A 17,019-nucleotide genomic window follows, 5' to 3' on the forward strand; every position below is an offset into this window, starting at 1 on the left:
AAGATCCTTAATTAAGTCATAGCTTGATCTGAAGAAAGGAGAGTTTCCATGGAGTGAGCTTGTAACACATTTTGTCTCATGGGAGATCAAAGGTGAACGGAAGCAAGCAGAGGCAGGAGGTGAAGATCTTGGTAGTTCCAAGAAAGAAAACCAGGAGTGAGACATGTCCCAGTTCTGGGCAGCTATCATACACAGAGAAGGCCAAGGTGTATGGAGATTGCCAAGGAATGCTGGGCTGACAAATACTGAAGGAAAAAGGACCTCCTTCCAGAACTGACAGAGATTGGGGCCTTACCACAGAGCTGGCACTCTGAACTTGAAATTCTAGCCTCCTAAACTTATAAACGGAATAAATTTTTGTTTGTTAAAGCCATTCACTTGTGGCATTTCTGTTATAGCAGCACTAGATGTGTAAGAGAGTAAAGAATAATACTACTGGCTAAAATGAAACTTTTTAATGGAAATACTATTTGATGTGCGTTAATTCCTATAACAATTCTATGGAGACAAAAATTCCCCCCAACCCCCACTCACTTAACTAATGAAGAGAGGCTTGGAAACATTCACTGACCATTAGTATGTCATGGGGCTGGGGTTCAAACCCAAGGTCTGGCTCACAGTAAAAATCTAGGCCATTGACCAATGGGCCATCTGTTTCTCATAACCTTTCTCAAGTTCAGCAGAATTCAGATGTACAAGATGTTTACAGTATTTGGCTTTTATCAGAGAAAAAGGGTGGTTATGGTCAAGTCATTTGGATGGAAAAGTAGAACCTAGAAGAAAAGAAGCAAATAAAGTTGACTTAGAATTAAAAAAATTAATACTAACTATATGACTAAGGAATTACCCCCTTTTAGTCACTGAGGAAGTATTTGACCAGTTGTTGTTTTCATGTCTTGTCTTTTGTAATGGTTTATGTCATTATACTGTTATTAGTGTTTTGTCAAATTAATTTCCAAATCGTAGTGACACCGTGTGACAAAGCAGAACTTTCTAGGCCGTAATCATTATGGGAGCAGACGACCAGGTGTTTTCTCCTGCAGATGACAGAAGCCTTGACCTTCAAGCCTCTGACCTGTCAGCACACAAGCCCTAACTACTAGCTTCCATTTGCAAAAAGTGAAGAAGGGAAACTAAAATTGAACCTTTATACAGAAATGTTTTATAAGTGTTAATCCTCCTAATAATCCTAAAAAGTCAAATATATTCTTCATTTTATAGGAGAGGAAATTAAAGCTTGAGAATGTTGAGTAACTGGTTCAGTGTCATCTGGCTAAGATTCAAATTTAAGTCTGGCTAGAAAACTGGTGGTCTTGGATAGAAACAACCCTCAGAACTAGAACAGAATTTCAGATTCTCCTCTCATTGCTTATATTTATTATCCATCTTTTTTGTTCTTTCTCATTTTTCTAAGCACCTCCTGGATATCCTGAGAGGAGGCTACGAAACCTAACATCGTCAGAGAAGTTCACAAGATCACAAGACAAGCCTGAGGCCTAAGATACCAAGAGGAGAGGAGAGAGGCGACAATAAGGAGGTAGCAAGATTTTCAGGAAAGGGGTCAAAAGAAGACTAGACCATAATATTTTCCACTGGAATGACTCCAAATTAAAAAAAAAAAGAAGCTTAAATACTATGGAAAAATGATATTGCTCTGTTACTTTTTAAAGTGTGGCCCCACACTTGGTGCCACTGACTTCCAGGAAAGAGGCAGGAACATGGTCACTGAAGAAGTCCAGCTTTTGCAGGACATGCTTATGGCCCCAGGCCCAGAGCTGACTTATGAGCCTCTGCCAGGAGCCAAAGATTCCCCCCTGGGAAAAGCCAGGATAAGCTAGAAGCATTGGAAAACATTATCCCTGCTTAAAGAGGAGATGCTTAATATTACTATTTTTTTGTTAACCGTTCTCTCTTTCCTGGTTAATTTAAGGGTGACCTTAGCACCAGTTCCAGAGGGGAGGATTAGTCTTTCTTTAGGCCAAGAGTCAAAGTGATGGGGCTGGGGCTGAATTTCTAGTTCTGAGTTGTTAGTAAGAGAATACGAAGATTAAAATGGGAGAACCGAGCACTCACTCACCGACACCCTGAGAGTCTGTCCAAGGAGCCAGCAACGCTGAGTGCCTAGTGCCACAAATAGCCACTATGGCTTCCTCCTCTCCTGCAGACTCAACTCACTCAAAACTGGGGGCATGAGGGCATAGTAACATTAAACGATTTAAGAATAAAGAGAGAGAAGGCAAAAACCAAATCAAACAAAAATTCTGTCTTCCAGACACCCCGGAGAGTTACACCTAACAGATGGTCTTATGGAAGTGACTTCTGAGGCATTCAACAGGAGTTCCCATGAGCTGGTTTTGCTTACTTTCTGTTGTATGCTACTAGTATTATTATTGTGTTATCTTTTGCTGAATGTAACTGCACCTTAGGATGGCTAAGACAAGACTGTAAGAATTGTGTAACGCTTTACCTTCTCCTTTTTATTGTATTTAACTCTCTCTCTCACGCATCAACATGAAGGACCTAGGTCCACCTTTAGCTTCAGAGACACCTGACCTTACAATATAGCATTCCTTCTGGAATGTTCCATGTCTTAGTTCTATCCATACTACCATTGAGGAGGGAGCTCTTGTGGCCTAGTGAGTAAGCAGGTGTGCTGCCAATCCAAAAGCAAGCAACTTGGATTCACCAGCTGCCCTACAGATAAAAGCTGGGCAGTCTCCTCCTGTGCAATTTACAGCCTCTGAAAACCTACTGGAGAGTCAGCTGTGAGCTACGAGTGCTCCAACTCAAAGGCACATACAAATAACAACCACCACTATTAAGGTGGGCCCTGGGCCTTTGTGCTGTTAGTCTAAAAATGGCTTTTTAAGCTATGATATCTCCCTTTGGTCTCCAGCTAGTTACCACCTTTAACTGCAGACACTTGTTCTAGCAAATAATCAACAGCTGTGGGACTAGGATAAGATAGAGTGTTTCCCATGCTGGATGGTAAGACTTGAGGAAGACTGGAAGAGACCCTGGTGAAAGCAAGACCCTGATGAGGGCGAGACCCTGCTGACTGTGATGTAGAAACTGTGGCATTCCTATAGAGAAACTGTGGCTAGGTGTAACTAGAGAAGCCCTGAGGGAAAAAACCACAGTTAAAGGGTTTGTTGTGCTTACTGGATCATTGAAGGAGAAGCTGACTTAAAACTGCTCTGAGGCAAATCCTGCCATGTGACTGAGGAAACCAGAGGCTTCTTCAGTTTGTGTTGCCAGGACTTTTACGAATTAAGGAATTGTATTTTGCTGTTAATCTGGTTTGGGACTGCTGTACTAAACCTGGACTCATATTGTGAGATATTCTTTGCCTCTCCCCCTCTCCACTTATTTCCCTAATAAATCCCATTCTCAGTATCACAACTGTGAGTAAAGTCTGTGAGTCAACAGCAAATAAACCGTTTAAAGGCTCTACAGGCTCTTTATCTGCTTTCTGCTTTGGGGCGGTGAGGAACTGTACGATTCTCACTCTCTCTGGCCCTTTCAGACAGATGCTCATGGCCCTGTGCCCCCAAGTCCTGTTTTCTGTTTCTTTCACAGCCTTCTACCTTCAACGGTGCAGCTGACTAGCTTCTTCTTATTTTTTTTTTAACTTTTAAAAGAATTCTTTTTGGGTGTCTTTATTTTCATTCACATTTTGTTTCTTTTTTTGTTTTTTCTTTAAATAAAATTTATTTTGTCATTTTAACAAAGTTTACAGAAAAGTTGGATTTTCCATTCATTCATTGTTGCACATTTTACACCCTCTTCCTCCCTTCCCCCTCCCAAAGCTGACTCCCCCATCCCCCCCCGCTTATTTATTTAGCTTTTTTAAAAAATGGGTCCCCCCCCATTTTATACTGGTTTACATACAAAGTTGAAAAAGTTCTTATACATTGTTTTTCACATTGGTTCCTTTCTCTCCCTTTCCTTTACCCACTTCTCCCTCCACCCATCTAATTGTGTGGCTATAATTAAGCCCCTCCCTCGCCTCCTGGATCCTCATAATTTTTCTACAATACTGGCAGCTTCTTATTTAATGGCTCCAGGCGGTTTACTCTGCTTAGCCTTCAAATCAAGTTGATAAAAAAAAAATGGAGCCACCTAAGGTACTCCTTTGACTTCTTACCTCTTCTTATCAATAATTCTGTTTTCATTCTCTTTTTTCCTTTTTTACTATCTATTTCCTGGCTCCGAGGAAAAGTCGTGCTTTTTCTACAGAATTCACATAATCTCTTTAATATGGTCCTCTGGAAAAAAAAAAAGTTTCCCCTGAAATCTAATTTCATAAAGTAAATGTGGAATGCACTATCCAAGACATCTGCAGTGTAGGAGCTAGACACACCCTGAATGTTTTACTTCTAAATTGGCTTCTTTTGAGGTGGGGAGGAACACAGAAAGACTAAGTAGAGATATCTTATCAATTTACTACAGTTTTAAGACTTTAAATCCTATAAGGGAGAAAATTCCACACTGGAGGAACAGCAAAATATTGACACAAAGTCTGTGTTGGTATATTGGTTTGAAAAGAAAGAATTCCAAAACCAAATGACCCAAACACTAGTCCCACATGCTTGGTTTTGGAGTTCATGGCCAAGACTGGACTCCATTCATAGACAAATCAAAGAAGCTCACTCAAGCAGAACATCAGAATTGCCTTTTCAGAGCTTCAGGAACCAGGATGGAATCTAGGTGTGAACCACGCAGGATCTCAGCCTCAGCTCACTGCCAAAACATATAAATAATGCACACAAGAAACCTACACAAACCTAATACTTTACAGAATGCCTCCTCTAGATACATTCACGGGGACAAGGTTTTCGGATTATATGATTCCATTTGATGAACAGAGACTAAACTGAGATTTCTGAGCAAATGAAATTTGGAGGTTTGGAAGTAGGAAGAAAGTTAAAGGGACTTAGATCCCATACCTATACCTTTATTTTGGGGTGGGGCATCTCTTTATTCTTCAGCTCTGTGGCTACTCTATAGTAACGCAGCCATTGTTTGAGCTGTGCGCGTTCCAGCCAGACATCCGTGTACTAGTACACTGCACCAAAACTACCAGTGACCCCCAAGTGCATGGCATTTCAATAGATTGAATCTATATAATTCAGAGCAGTTGCAGAGCTGCCCATGGGTCTAAAGCAGTCACAGGTTAAGGAAGAGCCATTTCTCTTATCCTTGCTGAAAAGTAAATAACTGCCCCTTTACCTTCTAGCCCAAGTTCAAAATCCTTAGCTTGAAAACTTAAATGATCCTTGAATGGGTTTGTGTCTACCTTTCTAATCTCACCTTTTGACGATCTCTGCATACTCCAGTGCATATACACACCACGCTATAATCTCAAAACATATGAACATTACCCTGAGAATATTGAGAACTGAGGTACAAACTGAGATTTGTACACCAGTGTTCATAGCACCATCGCAAGAACATGCAACCAGCCCAAATGTCCAACCACAAATGAATGGATTGAGAAATCATGGTGCACTCACACAACGGAATACTATGCAGCACGCAGGAGCAATAACTTTGTGAATTATTACCTAACTTGGGAGGGACTGGAGAATATTATGCTGAGTGAACTAACTCAGTCTCACAAGGATAAATATTGTATAAGACTTTTATTGTAGAATGAGTGTAAGGATCCAGGAGAAGTGGGAGAGGTTGAAAGCAGAGGGATGTGGATGTGCAAGGGGAAGAGGGGATTAATCATTGTGCTGTACAATTTGATGGGTGGATGGGTGAGGAAAATTGAGAGAATTTGTATTAGAATTTTGTAAATAAACTAGTAAAAAAACCCAAAAAACCCCCCACATGAACATATGCAACATTGGAAATGCCACACTCTCGTCACCTCTACTCTTCCACATATACCATCTGCTCTGCTGAACGGCTTTCCATTCCTCATTCACTTGGCCAACCTCTGTCAACTGAGGCTAAACTTAGATGGTACCTCCTCTGAAATGCCTCCCCTGATGCTCCAAGCCTGGCTTAGTCACCCATCTTTTGTGTCCTGGTATTAACTCCTGCCATGGAGGTCATCTACTAAGGAGCTGGTCCCCAACTCATAGCAACCTCATACACAACAGAAGCGAAGCTCCCTGTTTCTGTGCTATCCCTGTGGTTGGTTTAGATTGGAACATTGGGATCCACAGGGTTTTCACTGGATTTTCAGTTGATGACCTAATCTCTCATGGCCTGGATTCACCACTGAAATCTCTTGAGCATTACAGCACCATGGGAACCTCCACTGAGGGATGAGGGGTGGCTGTGCATGAAGGCACTGGCCTGGAATTGAACCCTAGAAGGGGATAATTCTATCACTACAATCCCAGAGGTGCACGGTTCGAATCCACCAGATGCTCTGCCGGGGAAGGAGGGGCAATCTCCTCCTGTACCAGTCAGATCTGATTTGACGGTACACGCACAAAACAATAATAAAATTAAAAAAAATAAATTTAAAAAATAAAAAAAAAAATAAAAAATTCTATCACTGAACTCTGTCACTGGCTCACCTGTGCTCTGTAAATGCCCCACCCCCATTATAGTACATAATATTATAGAATGTAACTATAGCATTATAGTTTCTTATTTATTTATGATTCCTCTAATAGATTATAAACTTTTTGAAGACAAGAACTTCCACGCCTGGCTCAGGAAAGACTTGTAGACTAAATAAATATCAGGGGCTGACTTATTCAGCCCTTAATCATCCTTGTGCTTTCTTTTTTACTGTTATCCACTAGGGTGCTCTGGTGGCCTAGTGGATAGAAAGTTGAGCTATCTATCAGCCCAAAGGCAGGAGGTTCAAATTCACCAGTTGCTTCTTGGGAGGAAGAAGGGCAGTCTTAAATCTCATGTGATTTACAGCCTATGAAAATCAAACTGGAGGGTCAGCTACAAGTCAATTCCAAACTGGACAGCAATGAATGAGTGAGTACCATTCTTCAGAACAGGTTAAATGAACAGACAATGAGCATATACTAAATAAATGGAAATTTCATGTAAGTCATACTGCAGATAGGGATAAGACTTAAATGTCAATTTATATATTTAAGTCTCTGCCCAGAGGATTTGAAAGAACAGGAAAATGTACTAAACTAAGGCACACAACTCAGAACAAAGTATATTTAGGTTGTAGGGGTTCAGAAAAAACTGATGATAATTAAAGACGGTTTGACAGGAGTTCGCAGGCTTTGATGAAAGTAATGGCTATAGATAGTTGTTATCGTTGATTGCCGTCAAGTCGAGGTCGACTCATAGCAAATCTATACACAAAAGACCTAATGCTTTTCCATAGCTATCCTGCTTCTCCAAGTTCATATGTGACTATAGACAGTATTGGCGTGAAATAGCATCATCAAATGTGTGTGTGTTGGTTACCTTGAGTTGAGCATGACTCATAGTGACCTTGTGAACAAAAGGCCTGAAGCCTTTCTGTATCATCTTTTATCAAAGTTCATAGAATTTCTAGAAGCATGTTATTTAGGAAGTGGATGCCATTCCTGCTTCCAAAACATCATAATAGGTTAAGATATAGATAAATGGGGTGGAGGGGTGGAAACACCACAAGAACTTGACTTCCTTAACAAAGAAACTTACTAGCAGCGAACAGTGACCACATGAGAAGCCTGCTTTGCTAACAACCAAGGGTGAGGCAAGTTCTTACCCTCTGGCCGGGTGCGCCATCACGTCCTGGTGAGCCCACACCTCCCGGGACACCCTGCACAGAGAGAGCAGAACACAGTCAGGTGCACGGGTTCGAGTCACTCCATCTCCTAGCTTCCTTGAAACAGTTCAAGGTTTCCAAGTAAACTTGGTGGTAGGAAGGTGAGGTCTTTGAGCTTTGGAGTTCAGAACTCAAAACTTACACATAGGAAAGAACAGAACTCATTCTGGGGAGCATCTGTGTGACTCTTAGAAGGGGCTTAAGGTAGATGCATACAGGTAGGACCCAGGTTATGAATGAGCTCCATTCCCACATCTGCCTTTACGCCAAATTTAAACGTGAATCGAACATCAAGGAGGGATCTTTTTTAACATCAGCAAGTCAAATGTTTGCCTTAGTAGAGAGTATACAGAGTACCCTTCTGTGAATTAAAAAGCTGAAAGAAGCATTTCCACATTTATGGTATTTTAATGTAATCATACGGTAATATTAGTTAAAATATTTTAATGCATGTTTCAAAATACTGGCCATTATTCCAAACAACTCTCTCTGTGTGTGTAATTCTCACCATAATAGGTTTTATAGAGATTGGTTTGTAACTACAGGTTGTACATAAATAGGGTATTCGTAACCAGGGGACTGCCTGGTAGGCAAACGTTCCTTAATATGGAAACTACTGAATGCAATCCCAGCTAGAATTCTTGACTCTTGGTAAAGCTCTAGAGCTAAGATCAGTAAAGAGGGGGGAAAAAATAATATTCCTACCTGAGGTCCGGGAAGACCAGTATCTCCTTTCTCTCCCTTTTCTCCTGGAATTCCCTAGACACCAACAAGTATAAAAGGTTAAGGTCATATATCTAAATTCTTCATGATTTTGGCCTCACTAACTGGGCATTACATTAGATGGTTTTTACACATCTGACATTAAACAGTTAGTATGGCAATATCAAAATACAGTCTATTTTACTTTTCACATACATCATTTATAGGGTTTTCAGGTTAGGGACCTCTCCAAAGTGCTAAAGAGCAGTGGTGTCACTCTGGGGACTAAGGTGTGTCTGATATAGGCCATGGTCTTTGCAATCATTTGCTATGTGTCAGAGAGCTGGACAATGACTAGGGAGGAGAGAAGGAGAATTGATGCCTTTGAGCTGTGGTGCTAGAGAAGAGTATTGAATATATCATGGACTGCTAAGAAAATGAACAGGTTTACCCTGGAGAGGGTTAAACCAGGCTGCTCCTTGGAGGCAAGGATTCTGAAGCTTTGTCTGACATACTTTGGACATGTTGTAAGGAGGAGCCAGTTCTTGGAGAAGGACGTCATGCTTGGGAGGGTGGAGGGACAGCCCAGGAGAGGAAGACCTTAGATGAGGTGGATTGATTCAGTGACTGGGGTAATGGGGGTAGGTGTGTTGGAGACAGTGAGATTGGCACAGGATAGGGCAGGCTTAGGGCTGTTGTACATAGGGTCGCTATGAGTTGCAGGTGACTCGATGGCACATAACAACAACAACACATCATTTACATAAAAATTCCCATGAAGCACCATGTGTATGTGGTGCAATAATTTAAACATAGAATACATGGTCCCATATGGTTGAATGCATACTGAAAACACATGGAGGAGATATACAAACATTTAGCTATTATTCGAAGTTTCCATGTTAAAATTCATGACGATTTTTTTTTTTAGTTGACTAGAAGAAGTAGATTAGAATGGGAAAATAACCACAGAACCAGATTGGTAATAAGACTTAAGAAAATGTGTGTTATTAGAAGTTTTAATTATACAAATTGGGATGTTAAGGCTTTCTATAATGTGACAATAAATCTGAAGACTTAATTAGCTTATATCTTAGCTGCAGAAACAGCACATGAACAAATCATTGCTTTAAAAATATGCTTATGAAGATCTGGTTGCTTCAAATATTAATTGCAGAAATGGTTTTTAATTTTAAAATTTACATTTCTATAGCAATATTAGTGAAATTCAGAAAGTGGAATGAATCTTATTTCCAATGAGGCAAACAACATTGATAGCAAAATGCAGCCTTACACACCATGCAAAATCTAAACCTCTCAGTTGATTGTATTTTCATGCCAGTTGAGATAAAAACGTATAAGTGACTGTCATTGAGCGATAATTGCAATTTCTACCAGTAAATAATTTGAAGGACTTAAGTATCTCTAACATTTGTTACTTTCTGGGTTTCATCACATCCATTAAGAACTCAAACAAGCACAAAGGTTGTACAAGTTACGGCCCGTTTTTCTTCTATAGACAAAATGCTTGTGGGTGGACCTACTAGCCAAGCATGAACCTGTTTCTTATAAGAGCCTCACATCAGTAAACAAGAAAATTGGCTGAAGATATAGCTAATGAATGGACCTCAGTTATTACATAAGCCTTATGCAATTCATTTCTCTAGTCTTATTCTTAGGGGTAGGGAGCGGCTAAGGCTCTTTATTAAGCACAGAAGACAAAAGACCCTTCTTTGTAACCTCATGAAGACACAATAAAGGAGCTCTCCTCAGCCTCCCCACAACTCACAGGCATTCCTTGAATGGACAGACCACTCGGTCCTTGGGGCCCAGGAGGGCCTTGGGGTCCTGTAGGGCCTGTTTCACCTCGAGGGCCCTCTGGTCCCTGGAAGGCAATAGAGAAAAGTCACGCCAAAAATGAGAGCCTCTGCTGGCTGGAAGAGGTTTCTTTTTGAGGTACACAAAATATGTTTTCTTAAATAAACTCTCCCAAAACATGAAACATGCGTAAGATAACAAGACACCAACCCTCAAATGATTCACCTCCCAGGAGAAATGTCATCAGTAAACCAGAATGTAAACACATAGGAAATGCTGCAGCTTTATTTTTTGCTCCCATAAATAGGAAGGCTATGCCAATTATGTGAGTAACTAGACCCCACACACTCTATAATGCATTTAAAAGGCAGAATCTTTCGAGACCACCCTCCTGGCCTGGGAAGGTTCCCTCCTCCCCCTGAACTACCTCAGTTTCATCTTCACAGTTGTCGGCTGTCTACCTCGGAGGCACACCTCTGCATCTGTGGGAGATTTCACACCTAGACCCTACTACCTCCCTCGCCTCTTTTCTGTCATCATCTCGTGCCTCTTAAATGTCCTTCCTCAGCGTCCATGTTGCTTAATTTCCTCTCCTTATTCTGCAGCCAAACTTGGGCCTTTGTTGTGGTTTAGTTGGAAACACACCACCCCTGCAATCTAAGACCCATAAAATATGCTTGTCTTCAATTTCTCTTCCCCTTCTTTCAGTCTGTGACACAAATTCCAGCTGATCTTTAATTGTATTAAGACTCGGACTTTCTAGTCCAGAGCTCTGGTGACCTGGAGGGCAAAGAGGTGCACTGTCCAATCTAAAGCCAAATGTTTCTAATCTACCAGCTGGGAGAGAGATGACCAATTTCCTCACTTAAGGAGCTCTGGTGACCTAGTGGTAAGAAGTGGTGCCGCAGTCCCAAAGGCCGGCAGTTCAAATCCACCATCCGCTCAGTGGGCGAAGGATGGGCATCTCTTCCTGTGTGATTTACTGCCTCTGAAAACCTGTTGACGTGTCAGCTATGAATCGATTCCGACCTGACAACACATGACAACTATAACTCCTCACTTTTACATGATTTGATTTTTTAAAAATCAGGTCATAAAACCAAATAAAGCACCCCCAAACCAGGTCATTATATGAAATTGGCATATAGGAGAGTTGGGGGCTATGCCCTATCTTTGGTAGTTAATGCTCCTCCCTCCCCTCCCCCACAGTGCTCACTGTTCTCCGGTCTGTCTAGGGCTGCATTTGGTATGGTGAGACCCCTAGTGGTGCATGTCTAGAGGTTTGGGGGGCATTTATTGCAAGGGGACCCCTTTTTCTCACATCTTACCCGCTCCCATAGATGGTGGGGATGGTGGGAGTGGTAGTTCAGTGCTGCCCAGTGTCTACTGCTGCCCACACTGGAGCAGAGACACCACTCACCTCCATCCACCCTGGCCTCTTAGCACCACACAATCCCCATGTCTCTCCTCCTCTTGCTGTGTCTTCCCCCAACCTCCCCAGCACCTTCAGGCCTTCATCCAATTCCCTTCCTGCCACCTCACATCATCCCACCATCACCCTCCATGATCAGACAGACCAACAAAGGCAAATAAGTGAAGGTGTCCTTTGCCCCTGGGTCACCACTCTTTGTATGGCCTGGATGTCCCCAGGCCCTCTGGTATATTGTTTGTGGTGGCTTGTGGGGGGCTCCTCAGGCAGGCTGCAACCCCAGTGAGACCAAGACTGTCAAAGATATAAGTAATAAATACGTACATACTATTTAACTGTTTTCAGCTCTATGGATAAACACTGTGTAAATTAATAACTATACTGAAGCAATTAATAAAGCAAGATGGCTGGAGCTGAGATCACACTAAGCAACAAGGAGAAAGGAGACAAATTAGAAAGGATCTTGGATGCCACGTCACAAAGTGTGAACTGTGTGTACCATGCAATAGCCCAGGACTGCAAGTCCTGAGGGGGACGATATGACCTGGCATAGACTTGAAGGAAATGAATCAACTGTAAAGTCAAACTTCTGGAGCTAAGAGACCAGTTAGAAAATTTGCCAAAAAGCTAGATAAAAGATGGAGAGACCTGAATTCAATTAGGGGGAGAACTTGTGCCAGCTCATAGGGTACCTTCATGCAAAGTGGAAAAGTGTATGCCTTGACATGGCTAGGCATGGCCCGGTCCCCTTGGCTGGTGCCTGGGAGGCCTTGGGCAGTGGGAATGGAAAACAGCTGCACGTGTGATTCTACGTTGTGGCAAGGGACAAAGAGAAATCCAAACCCTAGGGACTTTACCTAAGACAGAGCCTCTGCCCAGCTGTGCCCAAAGACACAAGTCTGTGGGAGATAAAGGAAGGGAAGGAAGCAAGAGGCTATTAGAGAGAGCTAGACAGGTGACGAGGAACACGACCTGGAGATGAAGCCCCTCTGAACACTGACGCGCCTGCTTTTGACCCAGAAAACCTTCTATTCATTGAGTTATTAAATAGTCATTAGGATTTAAAAGCACAAATCTTCAAGAGAAAGAAAGCTGTATTGGCCATAATTTCCATAATAGGGTCAATCAATGGTGTTGAACTCCAAAATGATTGTTAAGAGAGGGAGAGAGAGCGAGTGAGAACACATTACCTTTGGACCTTGTTCACCCGGCTGACCCTTCGGTCCACGGAGTCCTGGACCACCCTGGCAAACAGATGTTAAGTATTAGCATGAAGAACAATTTCAAAACTGTATATTCCATCCACTTCCCCCACAATATGGATCATATTATCCTTATTTTGTATAAAGGCCAACGCATTGTGTAATGGTATACATTCATCACGATCCCTTACTGGAAATTTTCCACATCCCCTTGTCTTCCCTGTAGATGATTTTATAACTTGAGAGAACTTTCTATGCCAAACCATTTTAAGTCCTGAAAATTTATAGGGTTAATTTCTTCTGTGATTACATAATACCACAAATGGATGAAAATATTATCATACACTGTTAATTTAAAATTGTCTATGTCTTATAATATTGAGATGAAACTGTTATTTTTCCTTTTTGCTCACTAGTTTATTTACAAAATTCTAATACAAATTCAAACAAATTCTTGCAATTTCCCTCACCCTCCCACTCATTAAATTGTACAATACAATGATTAATCCCCTCTTCCCCCTATACATCCACATCCCTCTGCTTCCAGCCTCTCCCACGACTCCTGGGTCCTTATACTCCTTCTACAAGCACATCAATGTAGTAACATCTTTGTCTACAATAAGATTAGTGTTTTTGAAACTCTAGTTCCATGAATTTCCCATTAAGATTTTGCTGTATTAATACACTGCCTCCACTATTTTGTAACAGTATCTATCTAAATATAAATATGTAAGTTATGCCTATGTGATTTATGCAAATATGAGTGAATATTCTTGGTATGTATGCATATGTGTGTGTTGTTGTTATTCATCACCGTCAAGTCAGAATCAACTCATAGCTGACCCTCCAGTAGGTTTTCGGAGGCTGTAAATGGCACAGGAGGAGATTACTCAGCTTTCTCTCAGAGAGCAGTTGGTGGATTTGAACCACGTTCCTCTGAGTTGGCAGTGCCACTCCGTATCACTAAGCCATATATTTTAAACTGATGCACCAGTGGTTCCACAGTAGAAAGATGGGCAATCTCCTCCTGTGTGACTGAAAGACTCTGACAACCTGCTGGAGGATCAGTTAGGAGTTGGTTCTGGCCTAAGAGCACATGCCAACAGCAAAAGAAACATTGCCAGTGACTCAGAAACCATCCATAGCCCGCCCTCCAGATTTCTTAGGCTGTAAATCAATCACACAGGAGGACCTTGTCCATCTTTCTCTCAAGTTCCAACAGCGGATTTGAACTGCCAAAGAAGTGTGGCTTTTGGAGTGTGACTCCCTCTGGACTAGGCCATCACTATGGACAAGTGTTAGTATTTTTCAGAACACTATACCAAGAACAGAAATATGAAACCCAAAAGATACACAGATACACTGTCAAATATTACTCCAAAAAGACCTTACAGCTCATACTTCTGCCAATAATTTATAAAGTGTCATTTCCCCTAATCTTTAACCCTTGATATAAACTTTATATATTTACTAACTTGACTGATAAAACATAATACTCTAATCTTGTTTTAATTTTCACTTTTCTGAAAATTACCAATTATCTTTTCACAACTTTCATCCATTTGCATTTTATTCTCTTCTTGAGAATACCTGTTTGCAACAAGGACGGCTGTTTAATTTAATGTGTATGAATTCTTCATTTAACTGGATATACTACACCTTCAACTGCCATATACGCTGCAAATATATTTGCTTGTGAGGCAGACACTATTGATTGGTGATGTGAAGAGTCCTTCTTGACATTGCTTTCTTTTTTCTCACCTGCTCTAAAGGCCAGGAGTGCTGGTGGTGCAATGGGTGAGCACACACTGCTAACAAAAAGGGCAGTGGCTCGAATCCATCAACGGCTCCAAGAGAGAAAGATTTGGCAATCTGCTTCCGTAAAGATTATAGCCTCGGGGAGCCGAGAGGAGAGTTCTCGTCTGTTCTACAAGGGGGCTTGAGGTGGAGTTGACAGCCCAGCAGACATCACCCATAAGAGCTAGAGACTCCCAGAGATTGACTTTCCTCACCTCCTTTGCAAGCAGGGATAAGCATATCAACAAGCCTGAGAACAAGGATCTGAGTGTCAAGGAAAGCACAGTGGTAAACTGGAATACATTTGGGTCTTTGCTAAGATTAGCATTCTTGGAAAAGTGGAGGGGTGGGGAGGGAGAAGATCCTCAATGAGATGGATCAACGCAGTGACTGTAAAAATGATGATGTAATATATAGCACAGATGATGAGGATGGCACAGGAGAGAGGACAGTATTCAAATGTGGAGGCCACAGATTTGCTGTGAGTCGTAGTCAATCCAACATCTGCTTTGGGCTCACCTACTTTAACACCTTTTGTCAACCAGAAAGGGGGAGAGGAAGGGAGGGAGGGAGAGAACGTTCTACTGTCTTTAAAGAGAGCTCTGGTAGCTTAGTGGTAAGAAACTGCACTGAAATCCTAAAGGCCAATGGTTTGAATCCACCAGCTGCTCCAAGGGAGAAGAATGGACAATCTCCTCCCATGCGATTAACAGCCTCTGAAAAGCCAGTCAAGGGTCAACTGTGGGTCGGTTCTGACTCAATGGTACTCAACCGAAACAGCAGTGTCTTTAAGTCAGGTTTTTCCTTTCAGGTAACCAAATGCATCCCAATTAATATACTCAGTCTTTCACAACTCTGTAACTTTGTTTTCAAATGTTTTTGAAAGAAAATATTTTGTTCAAATGTGATGACGTCCCACAGATAATCACACCACCAGCCCCTTGTCCTGAAGCCAGAAGTCATTTTTTAATATTTGTAATTTATTTTCCACCTTTATCCCTAACTGTCATCACTAATCACATGACAAGAACTCACCAAGTTTTTGTAGAAAAAAAACAACAAACCCAAACCAAACATCCTTTTAATAAGAAGGGATAAGTCTAGGCAAAGGGTATATGTTTCTTTCACCAGGCCTTCCTTTTCATAATTTTACTGGCATCTACTTCTGCAGAGTGAATTTTCTTTAATAATTTTATTGGTGTGTGATACTGCTGATAAAAATTCCTAAAAGAGAAAATAATCAGAAATATGTGCTGCCATCATCAGTCTTTACTACATATTATTTGGAGCACTGTGTGGTTAACTGTTTACTATACTGTAAACAATTGAAAATGCCAATGTCAATGCCTTGTCCCCTATTTTACATCCTCTTTCCCTTAAAGTCAGAGCTCAGACCTTCACTTCCCTATCTCTGTTGTTCTCCTCTCATTAGCAGGTTTGACTATTAGGTCACATGTAAATGTAAACATAAATAACTATATGTACTTATTTTCTATTTATATGTAAATAGAAAGCGGACTTGTTCCAGTAACAGCAGATTTGAAAACCCTCCAGCTATAAACACTTATTAAAATAAAATAAACAGGATTGTAACTCAGACTGAGTTGCAATTAACTTTAAGGAATGAAAAAGCAACAAAACTCTGGAGAAACAGGTCATGCACTGAGCCTGCCCGCAGGAAGGACAGGAGGTGGCTGGGGCTGGTTGGAAAGCCAAGAAACTTAACAGGTTGTACTCTGAATAAAATTGAGGGGGCGGAGGGTCAGTGGAGGGTGGAGGGACCTCCTAGTAGGTGGGAGAGCTTTGGAGGCTCAGTCCATGAAGTGTCACCGTGCCACCTGAAATGGGGCTTCTCTCTGGAGGTTTGACTCCACCAGCATGTGCGGGAGGCAGATGGGTAATCTCTTCCCACATGATTAAGATCCCCTGCTGGACTGTTTGTCATGAGTCAGTTCTTACTGGACAACAATGACAGTGAGAACAGGTGGGAAGTCTGTCTGGTGGCGCAGACTTTAAGTGAAAAGTTAGGGGGTTGAATCTACCAGCTGCTTAGCAGGAGAGAGCTGGCAGTCTGATCTTGTAAAGGTTCAAAAGCTGGCCTTTCATTGAATTTCCAAAGCTGCTAGTCTTTATTGGTAGAAGATGGCCCATTTTCCTCCCTTGGAGTAGCTGGTGAATTTGAACTGCTGACCTTGTGGTTATCAAGCCCAACATATAACACTCTATGCTACCAGAATTGTTTCCATAATGATTACAGCCCTGAAAACCCTACAGGGCCATTCTGCTCTATCATGTGTCAGATATGTATGTGTCTATAA

The 17,019-nt window shown here is 41.6% G+C and overlaps 1 protein-coding gene across 1 annotated transcript in view; it reads right to left on the bottom strand.

The window, feature by feature from the left end:
• COL14A1 (collagen, type XIV, alpha 1) overlaps positions 1 to 17,019 on the bottom strand; it is a 226,996-nt gene that overhangs the window by 58,664 nt on the left and 151,313 nt on the right. The window contains exons 36-39 of the mRNA XM_006879473.1: positions 12,893 to 12,946; positions 10,245 to 10,340; positions 8,459 to 8,512; positions 7,694 to 7,747 (exon numbers count right to left, since the gene is read on the bottom strand). Of these exons, the coding sequence (XP_006879535.1) occupies positions 7,694 to 7,747; positions 8,459 to 8,512; positions 10,245 to 10,340; positions 12,893 to 12,946 (258 nt within the window). The remainder of the gene's footprint in view (positions 1 to 7,693; positions 7,748 to 8,458; positions 8,513 to 10,244; positions 10,341 to 12,892; positions 12,947 to 17,019) is intronic.

This window comes from Elephantulus edwardii, unplaced genomic scaffold (assembly GCF_000299155.1).
Source record: "Elephantulus edwardii isolate Elephantulus edwardi_28Jun2011 unplaced genomic scaffold, EleEdw1.0 scaffold00003, whole genome shotgun sequence".
In the NCBI taxonomy this organism is placed as follows: Eukaryota; Metazoa; Chordata; class Mammalia; order Macroscelidea; family Macroscelididae; genus Elephantulus; species Elephantulus edwardii.